The sequence below is a fragment of the Lynx rufus genome, unplaced genomic scaffold, assembly GCF_022079265.1.
Source record: "Lynx rufus isolate CCGP_SWC_20201006 ecotype Redwood Valley unplaced genomic scaffold, mLynRuf1.p SCAF_17, whole genome shotgun sequence".
NCBI classification, from domain to species: Eukaryota; Metazoa; Chordata; class Mammalia; order Carnivora; family Felidae; genus Lynx; species Lynx rufus.
The window spans coordinates 35,128,757-35,151,460 of NW_025814831.1; the positions used below are offsets into that span (position 1 = coordinate 35,128,757).

Below are 22,704 nucleotides of genomic sequence, written 5' to 3' on the forward strand. Positions count from 1 at the left end.
CCACTTAGCAACGCGAGGAGGTCAGGTGATACAACCAGCTGACTCCCGTAGAGGAGGTCCCTGTGGCTGTGGGTGTTGCAGCCACGATAGCCCGGCCCAGACTCGAACCGAACTATCATCGTCAGAATGTCGGGCAAAGACCGAATTGAAATCTTTCCCTCGCGCATGTAAGTAAAAGAACGGGTCGAACAGCATTCATAGGTTCATGAACGCCTGTTCGGAGCAGCGACCCCTCCATACCCTGGACTAGCAGGGAGGTTCATTGTTTCCTGGGTAGATCCTGAGCTCACCCCGTACCTTTTCGTGAGTCTGGGACGACGCTTCCTGATGACCCCCTCACATATTCCTTTGAGGGAACCAGACTGGACAGATCCCAAGCCGTAGGAACAGTCTGTCCGAACTGCTGGTTTTTATGGAGGTCCGCAGTCTTTATTCATTAATCGAGCCATTCGTTCCATATTCCCTTATTGAGCTGGGCACTGGGTTTATAGAACTATGAATCGTCGCCAGTTTTGCCTTAGGGAGCTTACAGTTTAGCGGAGAGATGGACAGGCCAGCGAGCTTTCATAAATACTTTGAGAAGGGAAGTTTACTGTGGTAAGCACATAGAAGAGGCTTCTAGGCCAAATTGGGTGTTGAATCGAATTGCACTAGCGTGGACGTCAGATTCGATCTTGGATCCCTTTTCTCATTTTCTAAGATCCCATGAAATGTCACCTGCGGCTGGAAGATATCCCTGAGTTTCCCAGGCACTCTTTTTTTGCTTCATCACCATTGCCCCTTGTTCAGACGTCTGTTAATACCACCCATCACACTGTAAAGTGGATATTTGTTTACATATCTTTCCTCCTGGACTGTGAGCTTTCTCCAGGAGAAGAGTGTCTTAATAATTAATCAATAGAAAGTCTACAAAAAATGTTCCTTGAGTGAACCTATGCCTTGGAATCTGCCCAGTTGTGGCCTGCCTTTCTCTTTTGTCTGAATTCTTTGGCAGGAGAAAAAGCCGTAAGTGTTTGAACAGTTGTAAAAGGTTTTGTAGTTTTCTCAAATGTGCCTAACAATGTGTGGAAAGTATAGATTGTTATTTTCTCTCTCTTCTTCCACTTCCTTTTGTCTTGTTTGTTTGTTTTTTCCAGCAAGGAGCAGGAAATCAGGTTTGCCTCTGACATTTAGATCTTTAGATTGTGGTCCTATTTCTTTGGGGGTGTTCTGTTCTTTTTCTTCATCTTGATCTTTTTCTTAGAGAATCTGAGAATGCTTAAAATAAAAGAATTATATTCAAACTCACTCCTAGATTTCTTTCCAGGGTGGCTGCAGTTCTTAATGAAATGAAAGCGTTTTGGGATTTTGTTATTTTTTACCTTTACCTGCTGATTTTCTAGTAGATATTTGTATTAGGTGGGAAGCAAGCCCATTGTGGAGAAAGGCACTGCTTGTAAAATAGGTCAGGATCAAGGCTACTTTGAAGTAGTGAGATCTGCAGAACTCCCAGTACTTGAGTTTGAGTCTTACCAAATAAATGTCTGTGCTGAGAGACCACCAAATTCTAGCATGGCCTAAGGCCATCAACATGGCTGCCTGAGAAAGCTCAGTGCTTCCAGGAGAATTTATTGTTTGTTCTATCCAGTACTTTTTTTTTCTTTTCTTCTTTTTTTTTTTTTTTTTTTTTTAGAGAGACAGAGAGCAAGAGGGGGAGGGGCAGAGAGAGAGGGAGACACAGAACCCAAAGCAGATTCCAGGCTCTGAGCGGCCAGCACAGAGCCTGATGCGGGTCTCGAACTCATGCACTGCAAGATACTAACCCAAGCCAAAGTCAGACGCTTAACCAACTGAGCCACCCAGATGCCATGATCCAATACTTGACAATAGGCTCCTGACTTCCCTTTCTTAAGGCATTCAGTAAAAGTAGCTTACAATTATGAATCCTTTCTTTTCTTTTTGAGATGTATATGTCTATTCTACAACTTAGAAGTCCCTTTCTCAAGGACCTGAAAGCCATTTCTTTGAAACATAGATATTAGGAAGGATAGGGCCTCTGTCTGCCAGTCTCTGTGGGAGGATAGAATCCTAACATCATGATTGCCAGCTAGTAGACACAGCTTGCCTAAAGTCATTTTTACTGACTAACCCTTGGTAATTTTTCAGTTCTGTGACCCTTCTTGAGGCTGCTCTTAGTCCTCTCCCTTATTCCTTTGAAATACCCAACCACTTCTGCACAAATCAGAATGGAGCTCAGCTCTTTCTCCCACTGTTAGTGGTTACTGAACAAATTCTGTTTTCACCATTTTAATGTCTGGCTGTGTTTATCTTTGATAGTAGTCAGAATGTTAGCATTTTTGTTTTGTTTTTACTTTGAGACTAAAGTGAAAATAAACTTCTTTGGGCTTATACAGGAAGACTAATAGGTTCCAAAAGGTGAAAACTGCTATTTAAGAGCACTCAGCTTGCTGATTGAGAGGAAAATCAGGTGCAGGAAGTAACTGCTTCTCTAAATATTTTCCCTAAGGCTTAGCAGTGGGTATTTTGTCATGCAGTCAGATGCGTTTGATTCAGCTGAAAACAGTCATCATTCTAGATGAAGGTCATACATTTTTCCTATGGTCAAGTGGCTCTGAAACTTCTAAAAGAATATGTGTTTTAAGAGCTAGGATAGAAAATACTTTCGTGACTTCTGTGTCAGATACTTGCATCTTACAGGTTTTATGACATACTGGCCATAAGTCCTTGGGCAAGTCACTCTTCAAATCTCAAGAATTAAAATTTGTCTGTTTCATAGAAGTGCCATTAGCTGGGAGGAAATTAAAATTAGCATGGTAAATTCAGTTTTATCAACCAGATTATCTTTTTTACAATAAACTTGCTGGAATCTGCAGTACTGGGATTTGACTTAAATTTGATCCAACCCTTCGAGCTCAAATTCTGGTCCTTAGTGTCAACAATATGATATGTTAAATGTACACATTGGGGAGGATAGCTCCAGCTCAGGCTGGAAACTGAACCAGCTTTGCTTAGACCTTCAGCGAGGCCAGTCAGTACAAAGTCAGCCACTGATAGTTTTCAAAGAGAGAACTGTTCATCTGATGCTGTTTCTTTTTTTTTTTTTTAATTTTTTTTTAACATTTATTTTTGAGAGAGAGAGTCGAGAAGGGGCAGAGAGAGAGAGAGGGAGACAGAATCTGAAGCAGCCCCCGAGCTGTCAGCACAGAGCCTGATGCGGGGCTCGAACCCATGAACCGTGAGGTGAGACCATGACCTGAGCCGAAGTCTGGCGGCTCTCAACCTACTGAGACACGCAGGCATCCCCCGCCCCGGCTGATGCTGTTTCTAATAGGCAGCGTGGCATGTGGTTGGGATACAGTGGGACTAGGTTTGAGCCTTGATTTGAGCCTTGGACAAGGCACTGGAGTCAGAAATCTGTTTCAGTCTGTTTATTTTTTTCACCTAGAGTGAGAAAGTGTTTCGTTTTTCTAAGTCTCATTTTCAAGATAATGTTTAAAGTTTCTTCCAGCTATAGAATTATCTCAGTAACATTTCCCCTATGGTAAAAGATGAGTAAAATCTAGGAATTTACCCAAAAGTCCATTAATACATGATACTTTGCAGTTTGTTACAACACTGGTAATATGAAATTATATCCCCTTATACAAATCATTTTATCAGCATTATACAACATATTGTTAAATTGTATTACCCACTTTTTTTAAAAATTAAATTTTACCTGGCATAGGGTAGGAAGGACAGAAATGTCAATTTCTGCTATTACTTTCTTGACTTGTATTGGGATTTCTGATAGGAAAAGATTGGAATAAGGAGGTAAGGAGACTTCAGTAGTTTGCCACTTCTCAGAAGTCTTTACTTACATGTGTCATTGTTTCCTAGAATCATTTATAAATTAATAAAATGATTGCTGGTAGGATTTTGACTGATGATATGAAAACATTAGTGCCACACTTTTAATAGAAAAAGTAATAAATGGTTGTGGTATAAAACTCAAAAGGTTCAAAGGAATATAAATATAATAGTAAAAAGTAATCCATTTTTTTTTTCACTCAGTCCCATTTCCCAAAGGAAACTTATCAGTTTCTGTGAATCTTTTCTAGAACTATTCTCTGTATCAAAATAAGCATATTTATCCCTTATTTTGTTTGAGTAAGAGAATATAAAATAGGGAGCATATGTAGATCTACCCTCCTCTTATTTTTTTTTATGACTGCATAACATTCCCTTGGAAGAACCATGATTTATGGGACACTAATATCCACCCTTTTGCTATTACATATAAGGCTGGAGTACTCATCCTTAACCTTGTGTATATTTTTGTGTATATGTGGGAGTAAATCTGTAGGATAAATTCCTCAAAGTGGAATTGTTGGTCCTGAGGTAAGTGCATTTCAAATTATGATATTTATTAGTGGACAGATTTTTTTTTAAATGCTTAATACATGTGTAATGGAAACACAGATATTATTTTAACTTACAAATCAAATTAATATTTTAACTATGGTGGCATTATAAGATAGAACTCCTGATAAATTTTATCATAATTTAATAACTAATTCCAGATATTGGTTAAAGAATTGTTTCTGTTTTAAATAAATGAACTTCTTATTTATGGAATGCTGAGGGTGGAAATCTACAGTATTGAGAAACCAATTAATTGTAACTCAGCACAAGTGCTATATATTCTTATTCTCATGACATCAAAGAATGAAGCATGATTTTAACACTGTATTGGGGAGATATTTGTATGTCTTTTAAACAGTGTGAATAAATGTCTCTAACTTTGTTTGTGTAGGGCACAGACCATCATGAAGGCTCGATTAAAAGGAGCACAGACAGGTCGAAACCTCCTGAAGAAAAAATCTGATGCCTTAACTCTTCGATTTCGACAGATCCTAAAGAAGATAATAGAGGTAGAATGAACTGTTTTTAGAACAGATACTTTAGAGGTATCTAAGGAAAATCTAGCATGGCTATTGGCATTTAAATTTTTCTTTAAGTTATTTTAATTTAAAATTTTGTCTTTTTATTATTTAAAAAAATTTTTTTTGTGTGTTTATTTATTTTTGAGAGAGAGAGACAGAGTGTGAGCAGGGGAGGGGCAGAGAGAGAGGGAGACACAGAACTGAAGCAGGCTCCAGGCTTTGAGCTGTCTGCGCAGAGCCCAACGCGGGGCTCGAACCCACGAACTGTGAGATCGTGACCTGAGCTGAAGTCGGACACCCAACTGACTGAGCCACCAGCTGCCCCTAATTTTTTTTCTCTCAAAAGTAAAAATACCATTATCACTGTAACAAGTTTCAGATTACTTAATAAAATTCAAACTCATTACTCTTGCCTGCAAAGCCCCACTTGATCCCATCTGGCCCCTGCCTGCCTCTCTGATCTCATTTGGAATATTCTCCCTACCATCTTCCTCCAGGACCTTTTCAGTAGCTGTTTCTTCTGCCTGAAATGTTCTTTCCTCAGAACTTCTTGTGATTTGCTCCTCTGGCCATTCTGGTCTCTTCAGAGAGGCCATCCCTCATTTCCTAATCAGAAGTGACCACCATATTTACTTCTGTCACATTTCCTTATTTTAGTTGTAGTATGTATTACTGCATATTTTCTTGTTTGGTTGGTTAGTTCCTTGAGAGCAGAGACTTTCTTGTCCCTAGAACATTGCTGGCCCATAGTATGTTTCAATTCATTGCTTTTTGGGTAATTGCTATGTGAATATGGAAGTATATTTAAAAAGTGAAAGTGACTCCTCTTCCCCTACCTAACTACCCTTGTTTCATTTCCCAGAGGAGTTCTTCATGACACTCATTTTTAGTCTTTCAGTCTCCCTGTCTGTCTTTCATGATGTTTTTAGCAACAGACATGCAATTGTTATATAATTCAATAACGTTTCCTGGCTGCTCCCCCTGGCAGAGTTTGGACAGCTATCTACATCAGTGCATAGATTTTCCTTTTTCTTTATAGCAGCTGCATGGTACTCCATTGAATGGACAATGGAATTTAGCCGTTTTCCTGTTGATGAATGTGTAGTTTTACTATTTTGTGGGGGAGGGTACTCTTAAATCCTTTTGTGTATGTGTAAGAGTACTGACAACACTGACTCCATCTTTGGCCCTCCATCTTGTTCATGCCTGCACTATGACTTTGGGGCTATGTGTTCCAGGCTCCATGGAGGTTAATGTTTGCCGTAACCAGAATGTGGGAAGGCTTGTCTTGATCTTTCCTAAAGTGGCCCACAGAGGGCGCCACTTTAGGTAACTAGTAGAGATGGCTGGCACACAGAAAGTGCCACTTTAGGTAAGTAGTAGAGGTGGTTGGAGGAGCTGCTCGAGGTAACTAATGGGGTGGTTGGTGCACAGAAGGTGCCACTTTAGGTAATTATCCTGTAACCACTCCACCATGCCCCTTGCTCTATAAAAGCAGGGGATTATGGGCCAGGCTTGGCGGGCAGTAGCTCTTTGGGTCGTTAGGCTTCCTGATCCCCCCCAGTCGGTAAGTTACTGTGAGTAAAAGGGTGTAACCGGTTCTGAGAGGCTTGCATTGTTTTTCTGAGTGCCTTCTCAGTGTCCCTCCTCCATCTTCTACCAGCCGGCAAGCCAGCCAGGAAACTGAAAGTGAAGCTAGCCTGGTCTAGGGGCCAGGGGTGGGGGGAGCCTGAGCTGGCTAGCCACCGCCACGTGGGGAGACTTGGCCGGGTGTGTGAGTGCGGGGGTGCCCTGAAAATGGCCAAGGGGTTGGTGTATAGTCTGCCTGAAACCGGGAGAGGGGGAGGAAAGGAGAAGGGAGAGTGGAATAGCAGTTGTGGCGGTGGCTTGGCAGTTGGTCTGTGTGTTGTGAGGTGCCATGGAGGGAGAGTTGGGAGTAGAGAGGGATTTGGAACGGACCGGAGAGGTGGCATTGGCTTTGTAAGAGGATGTGGGAGCAGCACGTTCTTCCCCTGGGGTTGTTCTGTCCGGAGGAATCCAGCAGCGGGGTTGGGGGGGTGGGGCACTTGGGAATGATGGCCGTTGGTGGTGGGCGGAGGAGGGTGAGTGCCCACTACCTCGCACTAAAGGGAGAACTGTGAGGTCTCAGGAGAGTTGGCGTCCTGAGGCCTGCGATCCCTGGGGTAATGGCTCTGATGAGGAGGATGTTTTCCTAGAGGGGGAAGATGATTTATAGGCATGCCCTTTGGTTGGAACAGAGCCCCAGGCTGCTTGTTTGCCTGAGGATGAGCAGAAGAAATTCCCATGCTCAGGAAACGACTGTGAGGGAATATTCTGCCCCTGACGTAGTGGAGCCAGTCAGCCACTTTAAGAAGGAGGGCCGAAAAAGGGGTGGCAGCTTGAGTGTTGGGACTGTGGGATACTGGGGAAGATGGTGTTCTGGTGGAGGTTTGGGACGTCAAAAATGGCCTCAGTCCCTGCTCAACCTGCCTTGTGACAAATACATGCCACAGTCCTAGGTGAGAATCATGGGCACTTAGCTAATTTGACTGGATAAATGCTAGTATTAAGATAACTTGGCCTAACTGAAGCCTGTCTCTGGCTTGCAGATGGCTGTGTCCTCACATGGTTTTTCCTCTGTGGTGTCTCTCTGTGTGTTGTAATGTTCTTATTAAAAGGACGTCAGATTGAATTAGATTCCAGCCTAAAGGCCTCATTTTAACCGGGGTTAGGACTTCAACATATACCTCATGGGGACCCAATTCAGCTTTAATTATATATGTATATATTCTATATATAGTAATGAATAAACAAATTAGAGAATAAATAATGCGTTACATACCAGTGTGCTGAACTTGTGACTGTGACGGTGAGCCAACCATTAATAAAAACTGAAACATAATGGGAATTAAAAAAAAAACTTGGCCTAGCAAAGGGGATATTCCCTGATCTCTATGCAAGAACTACAAGAATTATACGTGAACTGGGAATGAAACCTGCCATTTATGCCTAGCATTTTAGAGGCCTCAACAAAGAATTATTTTTCTCTGGTATTGAAGACCTTATATTACAGTCAGCCCCAGGGGCATGATATGGGACTTAGTATCTGTTCTTGTCCCTTTGGTTAATCAACCCATTTTCTATAGTAGCTACTATGGTGGCTGACTTAAGTCAAACCAGAAGAATCTGTCATAAGGGAAATAGGTTGAAAAATGGGAAAACAAAAGGTCCTGCCAATGATAAAATGGCAGAGAGGGGGTCCATCAAGGTCTCTCAAAAATTATTGCCAAGATCTAATTTTATATAGATCCCGGAGAGAAAATCTGCACAGCCCAGTTTGGTCTTGGTAAGCCTATGGAAGACATTGCTTAAGGGAAAGCAGTTTATTCCCTTGGAGGAAAGCTCAAGAAAACCAGGTGTGTTCCCCAGAGCACCTCTGCTAACAGGAATTTTGGGAGTGGATACACCTTACCCCTAGAGACTAGGGATTATGCTAACATTGCTTGCAGTAGGGGGCAAACAGAGGCTGCATGTTGAATTAACCATTTATTGGTCTTGCACTTACAGACTACCAGCTCTAATAGACACTGGAGCTGAATGCACACTTACGGAAACCCCTTGAAATTTGGGGGAAGAGTAAAGGCAGTAGGTATTTATGTGGGGCAGATTATCAAAGTTCTGCAAACTAGTCTTTACTTACAGATTGCAGGCTTCCTGCCTGTTGTTTTCTAGTGCATATCTCCCACATTTCTGAGTATTTTGGGCATCAATGTTCTGCAGGATCTGAATCTAACAACGACAAGTGGATTCAGTTGTGTATCCAAGTAGTGAAACTTGTTGTGGGTCATGGCAAAATGCGCACCTATACAGCTGCTGGTTTCTAAAGAGTAATAAACATAAAATGATATGAGCTACTTATTAGGGGGGGGCATGATGAGATTGCCACCATTAAAGAATTAGAAAAGGTGGAGGTAATCAGGCCTGCTCAAAGCCCATTCAGTAGTTCGTTTGGCCTATAATGAAATTTAATGGGACCTGGCAAATGACAGTAGATTATAGGGAACTCAGTAAAATTACTCTGCTCATCCATGCCATGATACCTAATACAGCCTTATTGTTAGGGGAAATCATGGCATCCATTAAGACTTATCATTACCTGCTAGACTTGTCTGATGCCTTTTCCAGCATTCATTAGGATGTGAATCCCAAGACCAATTTCCCTTCGTGTGGAACCCGAGTGACCTTCCAGGTGTTGCCCAAGGGTATCTCCTTAGTCCCTCTGTTTGTCACAGGATGGTAGCCAGAGATTTGAAAAAATGAATATTTTCAGAAGAGATGGTGCTTTATCATCATGTCAGTATTATGTTAACTTATGATGATTTATCCTCCCTGTCTCAAGCAGCCACCTCATTCCAGGTGTGAAGTCTTGAGGGTGAGAGGTAAATACCAACAAATCCAAAGACTGGGTTAATCAGTAAAGTTCCCGGGCATCATCAGTTTGTGTAAGACCAGTGATGCCACAGGTGGTCATTGATAAAATGTAAACCTTCCTAGTCCCTAAAACGGTAAAGGAATTATAGGCTTTTTGTTGGTTTACTGGGTTACTGAAGACTACTTATTGCCTGTCTAGTGATAGGGCAGACATTAAGACCTTTTATATGCCTTGGTTAGGAGGGGAAGCTAATGAGATTGGGGTGCGAACCAACAAGAGGCTATCCTAAAAAATGACAGTAAAACAAGTACAGACCTTGGGGATATTAATGCCAGCTGTGACTTGTGAATTAGATGTAAATTCATGTCTAGAAGGGTTTGGTTGGGGCTTGTGGGATGGATGAAATGGGAAACGGATCCTGTTAGGATTCTGTGGCTTCAATTATGGAAGGAAACAGAAGCCAGGTAGAATCCCATGGAAGCACAGGTATTAGTTATATATCTTGCACTGCAGCAGATGGAAGGCCTGAGTGCTGATTTGCCTGTGATGGTACGAACCTCTCTGCTGGTAGGAGGATGAACTAAGGACAGACATGTTCAGCAAACCTAAGAGTGCCTGTGCCCAGGTAAGCACCTTACAGAAATGGCATGCTTATCTACAGAGGAGGAACCTCCTCTCTCCTGAGCTGCACCTGGTACTAGGGCTGGTCACTTAAATCGACCCTGCCCAACTTCAGAATTGTCTGACTTTATGCTTCCTCCCCGCCCCCAGTAAGGGAACAGGTAGGCTCATCTCCAGCAGGTGCATAGTATACTGATGGCTGTTGCTGGGGAAACTTGCCTATTTGGCATTCCTCTGCCATCCAGCTGGATTCTGATGTACTTTGGTTTGAAGGAACTAATCAAAGTCAGTGGGCAGAATTGAAAATGGTATGGATTGTATTGACACATGAGCCAGTGCCTATCAATTTGGCTGCTGACAGCTGGGCAGTGTTGTAAAGGTTGACAACATAGATGCAATGATGGCACAAAGAAGGCTGGGCTATATTAAATAGACCCCTGTGGAAAGTAGAACTGTGAGAAGATGTTTGGGTAGTATGCTTTAAGCCCAGTGCAGCCATCGAACAGCCATCCAAGTATGGCATATGTCCCTGCTCACTCCCCATCCACACTACCAGGCAATCCTGAGGCAAATGCTCTAGTCTGGGTATGAGCCCTTCAGCTGGAGAAAATGCTGACCCTGTCTGATGTAGCAGAATGGGTCCATCATAAATCAGGACACTGAGGTCCCAAAAGTACCTGAGAAATGAGATTACATTTTTCTGTAAAATACTCAGTCTACAAGCTGCTGACAAGAACTGCCCCCAGTGCCATCTCAAGCGATGGACCATATGCCACACCCTGGGGTGTATTGGGTGGACTATAAACTCTGTTTCTCACTGGCAGATCTATTACATAAGCCCTTTGCCAGTATTGGGAGGGCACAAATATGTACAGACCTGTGTGGACACTTGCACAGGACTTGTACAAGCCTTAGCCTATAAAAAGAGCTAATCAGGCTGCAACTGTAACAGATTAACAAAACTGGAGAGCATGTACAAACACCCCCTACTCAGTGATCAAGGGACACATTTTACTGGCCATGATATCCAAAAATGGGCAGAGACCTGGGTATATTATGGACTTCCCACCTGCCATACAGCCTCACTGTTGCAGGCCTAATTGAAAGGATGAATGGGCTAATAGCACATTAAAGACTTTATCACGGGTGGATCCCTGAAAGGATGGTCTCCAAGACTAACCAGCAATTCATCTCCTTAAAGCTATGCCCATAGCAAGACAGACATCTACATATGAACACCTCACCAGCAACACCCATGCAGTTTGCAGCTCTTGTGCAGGTGTTATCTGGAGACCCATGGTCTGTTGGGGGAGGAGGGCCTCCTTTTGTGATTGCTACAAGACCTCCCACGTGGTAAGACTTTAGTTCATTGGAAATAAACTTGGAATGCCTCCTCCAGGTGGCTTGGTATCCTAATCCCTTGGGGCCACAGCCTCCCATCCAGTAGTAGTCCTAACCCTTTATTATGCATTGGTCAGGGCCCAGCACATGCAAATAACTGCTTCTGAATTTCTGATGCTTGGTATTGAGGTAGGGTTGTTAGTGCAAACCGAAATGCCCCTGTACAATATAGGTACACCCTTTGATGATACTAAGGGGCAAAATACATGGGGTCTTTTCCCAGGGAAAATACCTAAGCCAGGGGTGTTCTTAGCTCATGGGGCCCAAACCACTACCCTGTTGTTTATGAATGAAGATTTGCCACACCTGTTGCCTGTAAAACATTTCTTACTGCCCTTAACCTTGCATCGTTAATGTTTCTATTGTGTCTGGAAACGTCTTCTTGTCATAGGCCACCACTTACGCTGAAGTTGAAATTGCTCTGACTGCTGGGTCTGCAGAAAGCGTTGCTGGGAAATTGTAGTTCTAAGTATTTTCTTTGGTTGTACAGATCTGTTGTTGCTGCTGTGGTATAGAGATGCAAGTCCCCTCCCAATACCTGTCCGTAGGGTCATTGTGGAAGAATGGTGTGTAAAGGTTATACGGGCCATAAAGATGTTGAGGGTAGTGTGTAGTAATGCTGACAGCACTGACTCCCATTTGTCAGTGCTCCATCTTGTTCATGCTGCGCAATGACTTCGCTTGGCAACTGGTAGAGATGGCTGGTGCACAGAGGGTATCACTTTAGGTAACTCCCTTGTGATCTCCCCACCATACCCCCCACCCCCTCTATAAAAGCTGGGGGTTTATGATCCAGACTTGGCAGAGATCGCCACATAGCTGCCTGGATTGTTGGTCCCTCCCTGCATAAAACTGTAAATGGTCTGCAGTGCCTTGCATTGGGTTTCGGTCTCAGAGTGTCGTCTTAGCCTGGAAGATGCTTGACTGTCCCTTCTCCACCTTCTGACAGTATATGTACTGGCATTTCTCTGGAGAATCTTAGAATCTCAAGGATCTATTCATTTAAATTTTTGATGGATAACTGTCAAATTGTTTTCCAAGTTGTTATACTAATTTACATTCCTGTCAAATGATTATGAGAGCACCTATTCTCTCAAATTCATCATAACTGGGTATTAGTAATCTTTTTTATTTGTTGCCAATCTATGGGACTAAAATTGGTATCTTTTAATTTGCACTACTTTTGATTGTCAGGTTGAGCATCTTTTCATGTTTACTGGTAATTTGATTTTCTTGGTGAATATCTTTTTGTAGAAGTTCTACAATAGTCTGGTTAGTGTGTAAAATGCCAAAAATATTTTCTCCTAGCCTTTTTAAAAAATATTTCTTGTTTGGTGAAGTCTTTTTTTTTCTTTTTAACATAGTACTTGGGTTATACATAATGCTTAGAAAGGCCCTTTTAAAAAGATTAAGAAAATGTTCTATGCTTTATAGTTTTTTTTGAAACTAATGACTTCTGGAGAGAGAGAGAGTGTGTGTGTGTGTGTGTGTGTGTGTGTGTGTGAGTGAGAGAGATGTGAAGAGGTAGGGATTTAGCTTTATCATTTTGTAAGTGGGTGGCCAGTTGAATGGTCTCTTTGTTACCAAATTCCCATATAGGCTTGCGGCTCTTTCTGAGTACTGTTCTGTTTCATTGTCTTATTTTTCCCATATCGAATGAATTTCCTTATTGTAGGTATACCTTTTTAAAAAATTAAAAAAAATTTTTTTTTTTTAGCGTTTACTCATTTTTTGAGAGACCAAGCATGAGTGGGGGAGGGGCAGAGAGAGGGAGACACAGAATCCGAAGCAAGCTCCAGGCTCAGAACTGACAGCACAGAGCCTGACGTGGGGCTCAAGCTCACAAACCTTGTGATCATGACCTGAGCTGAAGTCGGACGCTTAACCCACTGAGCCACCCAGGCACCCCATTAAAAACAATTTTTCTAATGTTTATTTTTTGAGCAAGAAACTGAGTGCAAGGGGGGGAGGGGGCAGAGACAAAGGGGGACACAGAATCTGAAGCAGGCTCCAGGCTCTGAGCTGTCAGCACAGAGCCCATTGCAGGGCTCAAACCCACAAATTGTGAGATCATGACCTGAGCTGAAGTCAGATGCTAAACTGACTGAGCCACTTAGGCACCTGTGTAGCTATACATTTTTAATACTTAGCAACTCTGCCCATCTGCCCTAACTTTTTTTTAAAAAAGGTTATTGAATATTCTCAAACATTAAATATTTCTTTTTTTTTTTTAATTTTTTTTTTTAACATTTATTTATTTTTGAGACAGGGAGAGACAGCATGAACGGGGGAGGGTCAGAGAGAGAGGGAGACACAGAATCTGAAACAGGCTCCAGGCTCTGAGCTGTCAGCACAGAGCCTGACGCGGGGCTCGAACTCACCGCGAGATCATGACCTGAGCCGAAGTCGGCCACTTAACCGACTGAGCCACCCAGGCGCCCCAAACATTAAATATTTCAGGTTTATATTAAAGCCACTATGCCATTAAGATTTTGACTGCATTGCAGTGAGCAAATTGGCATGAACTCATTCAGGAATAAGATTGGTCCTTCAGTAAAGATCATATTCTATTTCTTAATGTCATTATTCTGATGTTTTAATTATAAACTGTATGGTTTTGTAACACTATTAACTGACCATAACCAAAACTGTTAAAACAAAATTGGATATTTTTGTTATCAAGTCATTATTTTAGGCACGCACCTGGCATAAAATACTGGTTATTAAAGAAATGTAATTTTGATGTTTTTTTCCTTGTAATAAACTTGGTTGGATCAGTTGTTGGTTTATGCTTTTCCAGACTAAAATGTTGATGGGTGAAGTGATGAGAGAAGCTGCCTTTTCACTTGCAGAGGCCAAGTTCACGGCAGGGGACTTCAGGTAAGACTTAATGGGGTGTTTTGAAAAATCAAAGTGCTTTCATGTTCATAATTTCACTTCAAAGCTGTTCTTAATGAAAACCATAGAAGCAATAAAGACAAACGATGGGGGTGCAAGTGTTCGTTGCTACTACTCTGTCACCCTAACACTAGTGCCTTTATTATCATCCACATGTGTCTGTTACACAGTTGGAGGCACAGTGTACTTAACATTTTATAGTTTTCTTTTTTTTTTATAAATTTTTTTTTTTAACGTTTCTTTATTTTTGAGACAGAGACAGAGCATGAACGGGGGAGGGTCAGAGAGAGGGAGACACAGAATCAGAAGCAGGCTCCAGGCTCTGAGCCGTCAGCACAGAGCCCGACGTGGGCCTCGAACTCACAGACCACGAGATCATGACCTGAGCCGAAGTCGGCCGCTTAACCGACTGAGCCACCCAGGCGCCCCTAGTCTGTTTTCATTTAACATTGTATCATGAAAATTTTTCCTGGTTTTTACATAGCTGTATAACCTTTCTCTAAATGTACATAATTTATTAACCATTTCTAATGGTGGACTTTTGGGTTGATTTTCAGATTTTTTGAATATTAGAAAAGATGCTGTAAACATCTTCATGTATATATATTTTTTTGTTTCTGTAGAATTACTTCCTTAGGATAAGTTTGAGAATGGAATTGGTTGTTAAAGGGCATAAATTCTCTAAGGCCTTCGTCACATCAGTACATGCTTTACAAAGAATATAAAATGTTTTTGTTTTACAAAGGGGGTTTTGCCAGTTACATTGTATGATTCTCCCCAAATAACCTTGTGAGGTAAACCAGGCAAGCATTGTTATTCCTCATTTAAATTCAGTGCCTTCCTGGGGCGCCTGGGTGGCGCAGTCGGTTAAGCATCCGACTTCAGCCAGGTCACGATCTTGCGGTCCGTGAGTTCGAGCCCCGCGTCGGGCTCTGTGCTGACGGCTCGGAGCCTGGAGCCTGTTTCCGATTCTGTGTCTCCCTCTCTCTCTGCCCCTCCCCCGTTCATGCTCTGTCTCTCTCTGTCCCAAAAATAAATAAACGTTGAAAAAAAAAATTTAAAAAAAAAAAAAAATAAATTCAGTGCCTTCCTGAAGGCAAATGGCTATTTGGGGGCAGAGGTGGAAATTTTCAGGGTTTTTCATTTTTGTTGTCTTTACCCAATGACACAGTGTCTCCATTCTTAGTTTGTGTTATCCAGGAGCATTACCTAATGGGCAGGTCTTACAGCCTCAGGGGCAGAAGGCCTTTTGTGAAGAGATGGACTTTAATTTTGCCAGTGTTTGTGGGACAGCACCTTGCATTGACTTTTCTAGCAGAGACAGGGAATCAGTAGTATGAGTGGAATGTGAATGTGTTTTAGGGTGGTTATGGTGAAAACACTATAAGAACAAACTGGGGAGTCAGACAAAACCAGATGGAAGTTAGGTTCCAGGTTAAAGGAATTAAAGTCCTGCTTAGCCAAATCTAGAAGGTTAGAAGGAACGAATTTTCTCTAAATTACATTAGCTGAATAAAAGCCCTTAAATCACCTTTCTGGCACCACATGCCTGACTGAAAACTCAATCCATGTACTTTAAAATAATTTTTTGTTATTTTCTTATGGTTAATTTTTTTATATTAAATATAATTTGTTGTCAAATTGATTTCCATACAACACCCAGTGCTCATCCCAACAAGTGCCCTCCTCCATTTTCCCCTCTCCCCCACCCCCATCAACCCTCAGTTTGTTCTCAGTATTTAAGAGTCTCTTATGGTTTGCCTCCCTCCCCCTCTGTAACTTTTTTTTCCCCCTTAATGTTTTGAAAAATTGTTCATTCTTTACTCTCTGAGGCCCTCTTCTGGCAGCAGTGATTTTTTTTTTTTTTTTTTTTTCTTTTTCTGGAAAGACCATTCTCGGAACATACTTAATTGTGCTATCTCATCCTTGTTGAAATTACCTGATCGGTCTCTGTAGTTTTCTCACTCTAAAATCTCAACTAAATCATGGCCTTTTCTCTTTCTGCAGCACCACAGTAATTCAAAATGTAAATAAAGCCCAAGTGAAGATTCGAGCTAAGAAAGATAATGTAGCAGGTAACTTTTCAACCCTTTAGCATGCCTGGGAAGAAAAGATGACGTTTATTTATTTTTTTAATGTTTTTATTTTTGAGACAGCACGAGTGGGAGAGGGGCAGAGAGAGAGAGAGAGAGGTAGACTGAGAGTCCAAAGCAGGCTCCAGGCTCTGAGCTGTCAGCATAGAGCCTGATGTGGGGCTCAAACCCATGAACTGCGAGATCATGTCCTGAGACGAAGTCGGACGCTTAACTGACTGAGGTGCCCCAAGAAAAAAATGACATTTAAAAACTAATGTGTTCATACAGCAAGATCTTCATGTCCTAACTAATCTCTTCTACTTAGAACAAGTTTATTGGCTTTACATGTTGAAACCATTGCCAGAGGATGGGGGTGGGGGAAATGGGGAGCTGTTCAATAGCTATAAAGTTAGTTACACAAGATAAATAAGTTCCAGAGATCTGCTGTACAACATAGTGCCTATAGTTAACAATGCAGTGTTGTGTACCTAAAAACTTAGGGTAGATCTTGTGTTGAGTGTTCTTAACACACACGAAAAGGGACACAATAAATCTTTTGGAGGTGATAGATGGGTTGATTGCCTTGATTGTGGTGATGGTATCATGGGTGTACCCAGGTATCTAAATTCATCAAAATGTATGTGTAAAATATGTGCAGTTTTTTTCCTGCATTTTATGTATACCTCAAAACTGAAAGGAAGAAAATTGTGACAGATCTCTTATGACTCAGGATAATTTGATTATTAAATAGGAATGAACGCTTAAGATAGCAAGTTCCTAAGTTCATTTATTGAAACCAGTTCCAGTTCCAGACAGTCTCTTGACTTTTGAGTATTTGCTGAAAAAGAAACACAGGGGAAGAGTGGTGATTAAGAAACAGTACTTCAAGGGCATGTTTGTAATTCACACGTTTTGTATTTAACAGGGGTTACTTTGCCAGTGTTCGAACATTACCATGAAGGAACTGACAGTAAGTGTGAAACTTGGGTAGTCTGTGTCTCTGGATTCTCCAGGTTCCTCTTTAAACTTTTTTCTGGAAAATGGTGCTAGATAGACCTTCTTTGATTTTAGTGGCTCCAGTGTGTTAGCAGCCTTCTCATCTGGTACAATTGGGACGATGGTTAGTTAAAGTGTTATGGCAGGGGTCTTAAAACATTGTGATGTCTTAAAATGTTTTATTTCCACCTAGATATACTTAAATATACAGTCATTTGCTATTAAAAAAAGACTTCTGTGTTGTCTTTCTGCATAAACTGCACCCATAATGCATTGTTTATAATTTCCAGTTTGAATTTCTTTAAGGTTTTAGACTCTCTGCTGAATCTTCCTAGATTTTATAGCTCAGCCTCAATTTTTTTTACAATTGTATTAGAATTTCCTAATTTGATAGCATTTTTTGGGTAGTAACACATCTTTGTTGAGTCTTTTCAAAGTAATCAACTTTTCTTCGTAGAAACAACAGTTTTGGGTACTATTCTTTCATTGGCTCACAGAGGATATTTAGTACAGCTTGAATAAAGAAATGGAGCATCCTAGAGAGTCACTTGTTAATGGAGAGTTACTGTACTATGGGCAGGCATCAGGCCATATGATACAAGGGGATGGGCACAATGTGAATAAAGTGAAGGTTGGTTAAAAGCTTCTTCTATAGTTATATTTAGAATAGCTTCCTTGGGGAGAAAAGTATGTTCACTGTTAAGTCTGAACTCTGGAGAACAAACTGATGGCTACCAGAGAGGAGCTGGGTGGGGGATGGGTTACATAGGTGATGGTGATGGGGATTAAGGAGTACATTTGTGATGAGTACCGGGTATTATATGGAAGTGTTGAATCACTGTATTGTATGCCTGAAACAAATATTACACTGTATGGTAACTAACCTGAATTTAAATAAAAACTTAAATGCTTAAAACTTCACATCAAAACAAACATGTTCACTGTTCAGCATGCCTAGGGAGTAGGATGGGTACTTAATGTTTCCATTTAACAGGGGTTAGTGAATTTGTTTCTTCTTGGTTAGTATTATTCTGACTTCGTTTTGGGAAATTTATCGGGAAGATTATTTACGTCTACCTACAAGTGTTGCCTAACTGGTTCTTTCAGGTTATGAACTGACTGGTTTAGCCAGAGGTGGGGAACAATTGGCTAAATTAAAGAGGAATTATGCCAAAGCAGTGGAATTACTGGTGGAACTGGCTTCACTTCAGGTCAGTAGCAGGAGAACTAGAGACCTGCTTCGGTTTGAGAGCTGAGAGCTGAGAGCCGAGAGGGGAAGCTTCAGGTCTTGAATCCACACATCCTGCACTTACTGCTTTAAACTGTTTCCGTGACTTTATGTAAAAAAAAGCCAGGGATGTTTTGATTCCTTAAATGATGGCTTCTGTAGCTTTGTGTCTACTTCTTACTACTAACAAAATGTGTGTGCAATGGTATAGTTTCACTCTTGTGTAGGTGAGAACAGCAACAGTGGATACTGGATTTAAATGTAAATATAACCTAGTTTATGCATGAAAGCTATTTTTTCCCTTTTGTGACCAGTTAATGTAGATCTATGTAATAGTGCCTGATTCTTTCCCCTTGCCACTTTTATAACATTAGGCAAATCTGAAGTGAACAAATTAGAATAGCATAGAAATAGTGTTAGCTCTGTGGCAATCTCACAAGAATTTTCCTGTTTAAGCAGATTGAAAAGTAGTCTTGGTTTCCAAATGTTCTCTACAAGTGCAGTCTGAGTGAAGCCAAGTGAACAGGACATGATTAGGAAGACTTCATGCTTACATTATTTGTTCTCTTATTTTAGACTTCCTTTGTTACTTTGGATGAAGCTATTAAGATAACCAACAGGCGTGTAAATGCCATTGAACATGGTGAGTGTAAGCTTCTGTGAGGCTCTTTGTTCACCCGCTTGTCCATACCTCCACATTTGTTATGTAACTGCTGGGAATCCAGCACTGATCACAAGGTGAATAAGACCTTGCCCCCACAGTGGGAAGGGCCATGAGTCAGCAGTAAAGTGTTACTAAGTGCTTTGATAGAAGTATGTTTATGATTTGGGGGTGAGTTACACAATGGAATGGGAAGTTAAAAGTTCTGAAGTGTTTTATTCATTCCTGGTTATGAATAAAGGGCAAAACTATTTTTCAAGAGCTCTAGTGTTTTCTCTAGTTCTTTCCAGTGATTCAGTAATCTTTTGAACACATTAAATATTTAACTTTAAATCCCTTTTCCTGTAAGCTTTGTGTCCTGCTCTTCTTGATTCCTAAAAATTTTCCCATTTGATGCATTTTTTTTTCCATCTCTTATTGTTCTAAAACTACACTTAATGTTGGCACAATACTTTCCGTTCAAAGAACTCCGTTTTCATTAAAGAAATGCTCAATTTTAAGGTAAGAAAGGAATAGATTTTGAACAGCACAGAACTTATTTTGGTCTTTTGGTGTTAAAGATGAGGTTATCTCATTTTTCAAAACTCCACACACATTTCCTGGCTGGTTGCTAGTGCCAGGCTTTGTCAGTGGAATTGCAAGCAAAACAAAATGGGTAAGGTTATAAATCGTTCCAACTCTTCAGTCAGTTCAGTTTTTAGAAGCAGATAGGCAAATTCTATGTAAAATAGCACCTTATGACTACCGTAAAACTCTACAACTTAGTGCATGCTCTTTGCTTGATGATCTACTTTTTATCTTAATTTTTTTTTTTTTTAAGAGTGCGAGTTAGAAAGAGGGGCAGAGGGAGAGAGAGAATCCCAAGCAGGCTCCATGCACAGCACATGCTGTGCATGGAGCCTGACATGGGGCTTGATCTCCTGACCCTGGTATCCCTGATGATTTACTTTTTTACAGTGGATTGGTGTTCTGTTTAAACTAGCATCTGTGGTTGTGTTACATATTCATATAAATCCAGTATATTCAGTGTTGTGTATATTGTGATTCAGTGTTATTGGTCTATAGAAAGGACACTAGAAAGGTATATACCAAAATATTTACAGTAGTTATTTTAGGGTGGTTGGATTATACTTTATTTTTTTTGTTTTCCAACTTTCCTGTATTAAATGTACATTAATTTTACAATTAGAAAAAGTATCTATTATACAGATGAGCACTGGCAGTTTGAAAAAAGGTTTGAAGTTCTCATATATATATATATATATATATTTATACACATATATATATACACATATCTATTTTTTTAAACCCTAGTCATCATTCCCCGGATCGAACGTACCCTTGCTTATATCATCACAGAGCTGGATGAGAGAGAGCGAGAAGAGTTCTATAGGTTTGTTGGAATCGGTCATTTTTTGTTTTCATATTCCAAACGCTAGATTTTCTCAGAGACATGTTGGCTTACGTTCTTTAGAATTAGCACAGCCTGTATTTTATTGTGATAAATGAGAAGCAAGACCTAATATTGGCATAAGGCTATGGAGACTAATGTATGCTGAGTTTTGCATATACTTAAAATGTGGCACTCTAGAAAGGCCCTTAGGAGAAACTATTGATAGACTTGATTATTCTTTAAAATGAAATCCTAATTTAGATCAGGTGTCTCCCACATAAAAAGAAACTGGAATTAATCAGTTAACATTTATGTATTGCATAGTGAACATGCTCCAGGAGAAAGTATAAAGTACTGGGGGGCATTATGTAATTAGATAAATGACACCATTAGAGGATTAGCACAGTCCTCAGAAATGATGCATCTACCTGAGTTGGTTATCAACAGTTAGGCCTTGTAGGGACAGCAGATCCTCAATAGGTATAGTACACAGGGGTCAGTGTGCCAGCTTCCGAGAAGTGGGAGACAGGTGAAGGCAAGTATTCAGGAAGGATGTGGCCTTCTTGGATCTTGAGTAGCATCTGAGTATGATTTATAATCTTAATTATAAGAGGTTATTGTGTTTCTGTCCTTCAGTGACATTTCAGGGTTGTAGTGATCCAGATGGAATGATCCAAAATTTTATTAAATGTCTGAATGCTCAAACGCTGTTCCATTATTAAGGGGCGGATTTCAAAGTTTATTCAGTCTGGGATAGGAACTTTTGAAGTCTGTTACTAGCTTAAAATGTCTATGTTCTACCTCAAATACTTTAAAAATGGGTTATAAATCACTAAAAATGAAAGTTTTCTAGTTTGTAGATGTAATTGTTACAAAACTAGAAGAAATCACATCTACTTAGAACTGAAACCATGTTCAGAAAATCCCCTCGTTTCACAGGTTAAAGAAAATCCAAGAGAAGAAAAAGATTCTCAAGGAAAAATCAGAGAAGGACTTGGAACAGCGGAGGGCAGCTGGAGAGGTGATGGAGCCTGCTAATCTTTTGGCTGAAGAGAAGGATGAGGATCTTTTGTTTGAATAGTTTCCTGCTCTGGTTCTTTCATAAGCCCTAACATGGCACCATTTTAATTCACGGTGTGTAGGTTTGGTACGTGTGGCTATTTATTTTTTGGGCTAAGAATTTCACTGGTGGTAACATTTCCCAGGATGTTGGTTATGGGGCTGCCTTTGCAAAATCCTAATTCAGCAACCATTTATATCATGTGAGATTTGTAGACCTTGCCCAGGAACCTGTAGAATTTACTCTGCAGAAATGGTACCCTATTCTGTTTACATCTGTTACAAGTGCTCTGCTTACCAAGCATATTAGGAAATTCCCCTTAGGAAACAGCAGTGGCCTCAGGCCAGCTGTCACTGTAGCACCCTTTGTTCTTACCTGCTGCCTGAGATTGCTGCAGCCATCCTTGTGTTACCGTGGTACTTCTCTCAAGCTTTACGAAACCTTCACTATTTTTCCTTGCATGACAGGTCTCTGTCTTGTCTGTCATGGGAGTTCTGCCAATTTTAATGTGACTATGGTGTAAACAGTAAAATGATTTAAAAATGAGTTGTTCCTTTATTTAAGAAATTTACTGCTAAAATCAGTCACGTTCTGCTCAGATTGGCACATGGGATTGTTACCTAAAGCGTTTTCTCTGCAGACATGCAGGAGGTGGATAGCCTCCCTTTATCCCCTCTTCATATGAAGTGCTTTACTGATAAACTTACTGAGAGGACTGTTGAATTTTGGGGTACTCATAAATATGAGTGAGTTAAGGGGGGTCATTAATATTTTCTCATCTAAGAAAAAATACCTTGTTTCTTACTCTCAGGTGGTAACTTTTTATCTTCTAAACTATAACAACTTGCTGTCTTCCACATAGGAAAATGAGGCATTTGAGTGGCTCTGTTAGAAGCAGACCGAGGTTTTTGGTGCTGTTTGATTTGGTGTGAGCCATCCATGATTACTCAGGCTTTCTTGTACCCACTGTCTGAGGTGACTGGCTGTGGGAGAGTTTTTAGTGAAATTGTTAAC

At 40.8% G+C, this 22,704-nt stretch overlaps 1 protein-coding gene across 1 annotated transcript; it reads left to right on the forward strand.

Moving 5' to 3' along the window:
• The first annotated feature begins 10 nt into the window (after positions 1 to 10).
• Positions 11 to 22,236, forward strand: ATP6V1D (ATPase H+ transporting V1 subunit D). The gene is made up of 9 exons (XM_047079484.1): positions 11 to 167; positions 4,796 to 4,913; positions 14,180 to 14,259; positions 16,285 to 16,352; positions 17,278 to 17,322; positions 18,456 to 18,559; positions 19,153 to 19,219; positions 20,552 to 20,630; positions 21,570 to 22,236. Exons 1-9 carry the CDS (start codon positions 127 to 129, stop codon positions 21,709 to 21,711), a joined length of 744 nt encoding a protein of 247 aa, XP_046935440.1. The 5' UTR covers positions 11 to 126; the 3' UTR covers positions 21,712 to 22,236.
• The last annotated feature ends 468 nt before the right edge of the window (positions 22,237 to 22,704 follow it).

Bases quoted from the DNA above. Each gene is read 5' to 3' on its own strand.
- ATP6V1D (XM_047079484.1), top strand. From the start codon at position 127: ATGTCGGGCAAAGACCGAATTGAAATCTTTCCCTCGCGCAT. The intron at 14,260-16,284 runs GTAAGACTTAAT...CTCTTTCTGCAG, and splicing joins TTCACGGCAGGGGACTTCAG to CACCACAGTAATTCAAAATG. The intron at 20,631-21,569 runs GTTTGTTGGAAT...CTCGTTTCACAG, and splicing joins GAGCGAGAAGAGTTCTATAG to GTTAAAGAAAATCCAAGAGA.